The 5,946-nt window shown below is 46.3% G+C and overlaps 1 protein-coding gene across 1 annotated transcript; it reads left to right on the forward strand.

Annotated features, from left to right (window-relative positions):
- The first annotated feature begins 1,434 nt into the window (after positions 1 to 1,434).
- On the forward strand, positions 1,435 to 3,066 carry CARTPT (CART prepropeptide). Its single transcript, XM_061187893.1, has 3 exons — positions 1,435 to 1,593; positions 2,004 to 2,087; positions 2,959 to 3,066. Exons 1-3 carry the CDS (start codon positions 1,435 to 1,437, stop codon positions 3,064 to 3,066), a joined length of 351 nt encoding a protein of 116 aa, XP_061043876.1.
- Positions 3,067 to 5,946: the final 2,880 nt, after the last annotated feature.

The raw sequence follows: 5,946 nt of genomic DNA on the forward strand, positions 1-5,946 counted from the left end.
AGTGTATGTTAAGGGGAAAAGCATTCTGGCTGGGGGTGACTTACGGATTAGAGGAAAACAAGAGAAGATGAGGTGGGAGTTGGGGGTAGGCAAGAAGTAGGTTGGGGCAGCTGTCCAGGACTCGGGTGGTGGTAATGGGGATGGATGAGAGTGGATGGATTCAGGAGCAGTTGAGAAAAAGAGGGTGTGGTGAGAGAAGAAGCCAGGTGGGCAGGCAGGTGGGATAAGCCTCTAGGTCTAGTAGGAAAACATTGCCTCCCCTACAGGAACTTTCATTTGTGCTCAGACTGTGGAGACTCCAACCTCTGAAAAAACAGAGTCTTCACAAGTCACTGAGGACCTGGCTCACCACTGACTTTTAATCTTTGGAGATATTTCCATAATCAGGAAGTTGCATTTTTTTCCACCCCTTTTTTCTTTCTTTCTAGTTAGGCTTCTTAGATATCAGGGGTGGGCAGTGGGTAGGAGGGGTTCTGAGGATGGTTGAATTTGCCCTGAGGAAAAGCCGAGACACTGCACACACAGCCACTTGTCTGGTCAGCCTCAGAGTTCGAAGGAGAGGCTTGGTGTTCATTGTGCTACGGGCCAGGGCTTTTACATACCTAATCCGTCATTCCATTCTCCTGAAAACACTGTGAGGTACGTTTTAAAATTCCAGTTTTACAAAAGAAAAGGGTGAGGCTCAGATATGTTCTTCATGTTGTCCAAAGTCACCCAGCTTGTAAGTGGTAGAGCCAGGCCTGAAACCAGAACCTGGCTCTCTACCCTCTCCACGCCGCCGCTGAACTGGGGTTGGTCTCTTTTCCTTCTTTTCTCATTACCACAGACTCCACCAAAGAACCCAGCAGGAGAAAGGCCATGCTTTCTCTTTCTTTTATGTACTATATTTGCCTCCCCTCCACCACAGAGTACCTCGTAAGGTGCTCAGCAAACACGCCTGCCTGGAGGCAACACCGTCTTCTTGCTGCCACAAATGGGGCTGGGATAAGAAACACGGCGGTGCTGGGAGGTGGATCGTGCCGCCGCTGTGGCTGCTAGGTGATGGGGAAGGACTCTTCTGTCTGTGCCTTGACTCGAAGGCATTTTCCGTTTCCTAGTCCCCTCCCTCTCTCCATCCCTCACCTCTTGCCCCTCGACTTCAGCTCAGGCCCCTGGGGAGCGTCCCTTGCCGCGGGGCTGACAGCACTTGGGGGCGCGGGGTCCCTGTTCTCCGCGCTCTTGCCCATCTGTGCGCAGAGCCTCGTTCCGGGGCGCCTGGAGCCCAGCGGGCATTGACGTCAAGCGGCGGCGAAGCGCTGCCTACAGACGGTTGACCCGGACCCTCCTCCACACCCCCTTCCTTCATCGCCCCCTCCTTCTTCCCTGCGCCCAGGCTCAGGCTCGCTATAAAAGGCGGGAGCGCGGGTTGCCCCCGTAGCGCCGGATTTCAGCACCATGGAGAGCCCCCGCCTGCGGCTGCTGCCCCTCCTGGGTGCCGCCCTGCTGTTGCTGCTACCTCTGCTGGGCACCCTAGCCCAGGAGGACGCCGAGCTCCAGCCGCGAGCCCTGGACATCTACTCCGCCGTGGAGGATGCCTCCCACGAGAAGCAGCTGGTCTGTATCCCCCCCGCCCCAGACTCCCCTGAGCTGCCGCGAGGTTCCTTCCTTTGTGCGCGTCCTTCCTCTCTCCCTGCCTCCCCACCCCCATTCCTAAGTCAGGGCCCGGGGAGGTGGGCACAAATTCCCGGCTCCCGCTGTTACCCACGGGCTCCAGACAGTCTGTAGAGCTAATCCCTGATCCCGGCTCCTCGGAGCAACAGGAGTCTCCGAGGCTCCTGGACCTGCGGTCAGTTCGTGGGACAGCGCTCGCTGAGTTTCCACCCCTTGAACATCCCTCTTTGTGGAGTGCAGGGGAGGCGTGTGTGTGGCTCCGGGGTTCCTTATAACTAGGGCTGGAAGAGAGCACCGGGGCTGGGCGCACAGCCAAGGCGGCAACTTGGGGCTCTGCGGGCGCTGTGTTGCAGATCGAAGCGCTGCAGGAAGTTCTGAAGAAGCTCAAGAGTAAACGTATTCCGATTTATGAGAAGAAGTATGGCCAAGTCCCCATGGTAAGGCTTTGGGGTCACCCCTCCCCATGCTTTTCCAAGAGGAAATACATCACAGTTTGTGTCTTTTACACAACCTTCTCTCCAGGGTGTGGCTAATAATTCAGATAATGAGTTTGCAGAATTCTGTGGGCTCCCCTCTGTTTCCACCGTCAGCCCTTGCCCCTTGGTCTCTAAGGTTAAAGAGTAGATCGGCCGTTTCGGAGGATTGAACAGCTTGTACCAGGAATCAGCCCTTGGGTTTCCGTGGAAAGCAGTATTTCCTAAAAATGTGCTTTTTTCACCTCACGAAGAATTCTCTGAGTTGGAAGAGCCCTTAAATCCAGTCAGTGCTTGTTCCCCTAATTTTCTTTCTGCCTTCCGGACCACTGCCAGCTTGTTAACAATCTAAGTTCTAGGGTCAAAAATCTTGATTCAGGTCTGGTCACCTTCCTTGAAGAACACACACACACACACACACACACACACACACACACTTTAATCTTTCTTCTTGGGGTGAGGAGGTGAACACGGGGAGCAGGGGTTGTGAGAATATATAGGTCTATTGTTTATCTCTTAGATAAAAAGGTCTTGTTGATTTCTTTTTCTTTTGGATGCGCAATTAAAGGAGCCAGGAAATGTAACTTCCCCACAAAAGGTAGAAGAAAGTAAGAGGGGTTCAATAATTTAAATTTCTTTCTTTTTATGTTCTCTCACTGAAATTATAAGCACAAGGCTCTCCTCATTTCAGGCCTGACTATACTTAGACCCATGGTGATGGTGGTAGGGTTCATCTGTCTCTCCCATGAGGCAGACTTTGTGTTGATGGGGAGACGTGCCTGTTGGGAGCATGGGCATGCTTGTGCAGGATGACTACACATTGTGTTGTTCGCAGTGTGACGCGGGAGAGCAGTGCGCCGTGCGAAAAGGAGCTAGGATCGGGAAGCTGTGCGACTGTCCCCGAGGAACCTCCTGCAATTCCTTCCTCCTGAAGTGCTTATGAGGTGTCCACCCTTCTCCATAAGTCCCCCTGCCCCCACTTTCCCCAGAGGACCACACCTTCATCCCCGGAGTCTGGCTTTAGCAACAAAGTTTGCATCTCCCTCTGAGGAAAAGGGGGCTCTTTTCCTGCTGTTTCCAAATAAAAGAACACATTAGGTGTTACTGTGTGAAGGGTAATGCCTTGTATGGTGTTGATACGTGTGCAAAGTATTCTATTCTTATTTTATCTGTCTGACAAGCTTTTCAAAGCTTTTTCAAATAAAAAGCTTTTACTTTTTATTTAAGTAAAGAAGGAGAACTTCACTTTGAAAATTGTATTTTTGTAGGTGGCATGACAGGATGAAAATTAGATCAGGTAAATCTGGTAGATGACATCACAACCTGAAAAATAAATCACCCCAAGCATCACAAATTGAAGCATGTACAAATTATACATAATAAAGTGTTTTTCATAATTGCTCATAGTGCTTTGTTGTTTCTGCATAAGTCATTTCAACAGGAATCGTGGCATTAATCATGCTGTTGTTTTCAAGGAGAAATATTTTTAAAATGGCAGTCTATTGGGAAAACGGCACCGCGGCTCCAAGGAGTTTTCATCATTAATTAGGAGTTTGCCACACAAGCTTTTGTACACAATTTTTCTTTGATTGCAGTGGTGTGGTGTGTGTGTGTGTGTGTGTGTGTGTGTGTGTGTATGAGAGAGAGAGAGAGAGATGAAATAAAATGAAGATGGTTGGAGTTGAGTTGATATATTTTGTTTATTAAACGCTTTAGCTAGAATACTTAATTTTAACAGGGAGACCAATACAAGAGAAATTGTCTTATACTTTAGCCACATTAAAAGCAATTTGAAAAATTAGGACTTTTGTTTTGACACCTCTTTATTAGAAGATATGCATTGGTCAAAAAAAAAAAAAGTGGGCTCTTTGGGAGTTGTTGTTTGTCCAAAGGAAGGTAAATAGCTATTTCAGGTACCCTAAGGATGTGAGACACAATCATTCGCACTATTTAATACACCATCTTGGAAATATTCTTGCTTCAAAGGAATAACAGTCATTTCAGTAAATAGTTTTGAGGGGAGCAAGTGAAAATTAATGGGGGCAGTTTCAACTCAAGAAATACAAAAATCTTAAATGTAAAGTTTAAGAGTCTTAAAATGTTTCTGAGTGCTTACCCGAGGTCACGTTTCTGGGGGTTTAAACCAAACTAAGTAACATTTAGGTAGAAGCATCATGAGAGGAACAGACGCTTTTTCCTAATGCAAACTCAGGAGGCTCCTGCATAGTAGTAGAATTTAAAAATAAAGTCCCTCCACTGATTCTTGGGGACCTAGAGTATGCTGTTAAAAAATATTTTCATACACAACTGGCTTTTGCAGTGTTCTTATTGTTACTGTTATCATGGCTGGTCTTCCTAATAATCTTGCAAGATACTGTTATCAGTCCTCTGCCCCTACCCCAGAGGAGAAAACAGACACCAAGAGAGGAGACAGAACTAGCTCAAGTTACCCAATCCTAAATCATGATTTCAGCTCTAATCTCTCTGACTCCAAAGATTTGTCTTTTCTCTCCATGTCACTCCAGAACAGGCTGTATGGACTCCCAAATTCCCCAGAAGCTCTTCTTTCTTTAGTAGAAATTAGCTCATTGGGATGCCAATGTATTTTGGGGGGGGTCACACTTCCATTTGAATTCCAGGCTTTAGTTGTGATTGAAATGTGTTGCATTTTCATCTGTAAAAACTGAAAAGAGTTATTTAATAGTTTCATAGTCCACTGCTTTTCCAGAAAGCATTTCAGTTGAAATTCTATCTTTCTTCTCGAGTACCTTCACTCTTCCCATTCGTGTCAGTCCTACATAAATAAGATGAGGAAATTGCTTTAATCCTTGGTTAGTGCACAGATAAGACCCTCAGGGATAACACTTAGAACTGCTTCCTATTTCACCCTGGAATGTTTCACCCAAAAGCGAGAAGTGTTGGAGGAATTTGTAGTTCAAAGAAAAGAATAAGAATATTTCTCTAAACCCCTTTAACTTGCCCGCTCACCCCTACCCCTACTATATCGTCCCTCCTTTCTTGTTTAATACAATTAAAGGATATGGACTTATGGGGGATTGATGATGGAGAATCTGTGGGCTCGGTATGAAAAGGCTTTTTCCAAAAATTTTGTGTGGGTGCCCAGATTTTAAGTTCATAGTGCTAGTAACATTTTACATTAACGATGGCAACATTTAATCTTAAGTGGCTTGTTAGAAGTAACTTTGCCTTTTCATTTTATCAGTATTAGAGCTCCTCTTCCAATAGAATGTCTTAGTATGTTTAATGATTGAAGGTCCCTTTGGTAGAGGACAAGAATATTAAAGATCAAGAAAGTTTAAATGAGAAAAGTTGTCGCCCATATGGAGGCTTCCATGTGTGTGCCTTAGAGACCTTTTGAGATTGGCTGAAAGATCTGGCGTCTGAAAGTTGACAAGCTGCTCCATCTAAAGATCTGAGGAATAATATTACAAGGCATAGGAATGGAGCAGTGTTTCTCACAGGGGCCTGGAGATGATGTGTGAAAGTTACTGGAGGAGTTTTCTCAATTGCATACAAGCATTCCCCTTCCCATGGTGATTACTGATATTATACCCCTCACCCTATGCCAGAATCTGGAGGGCTACGAGGGATACATAGTCTACCTGTGTACCTGTACCCTCTCCCAATCCTGAAAATGGCACATCTGACTCTAGGTATTGACAAAGATTCTTTGCTTGACCAAACTTTAGTCAGCTTCCTGAACCTTGTCCTAGACCCATCTGTGTGCTTCCTTGTAAAATATAGTATTAGCAAGAACCCTGCTAAGTCAGTTTATCAAGAACTCCCCACCCTGGACATCTGA

The sequence above is a fragment of the Eubalaena glacialis genome, chromosome 4 (genome assembly GCF_028564815.1).
Source record: "Eubalaena glacialis isolate mEubGla1 chromosome 4, mEubGla1.1.hap2.+ XY, whole genome shotgun sequence".
Taxonomy (NCBI): domain Eukaryota; kingdom Metazoa; phylum Chordata; class Mammalia; order Artiodactyla; family Balaenidae; genus Eubalaena; species Eubalaena glacialis.

Coding starts and splice junctions, on each gene's coding strand:
- CARTPT (XM_061187893.1), top strand. CDS start 1,435: ATGGAGAGCCCCCGCCTGCGGCTGCTGCCCCTCCTGGGTGCCGCCCTG. Junction 1,594..2,003: donor CCTCCCACGAGAAGCAGCTG/GTCTGTATCCCC, acceptor GCTGTGTTGCAG/ATCGAAGCGCTGCAGGAAGT. Junction 2,088..2,958: donor AGTATGGCCAAGTCCCCATG/GTAAGGCTTTGG, acceptor TGTTGTTCGCAG/TGTGACGCGGGAGAGCAGTG.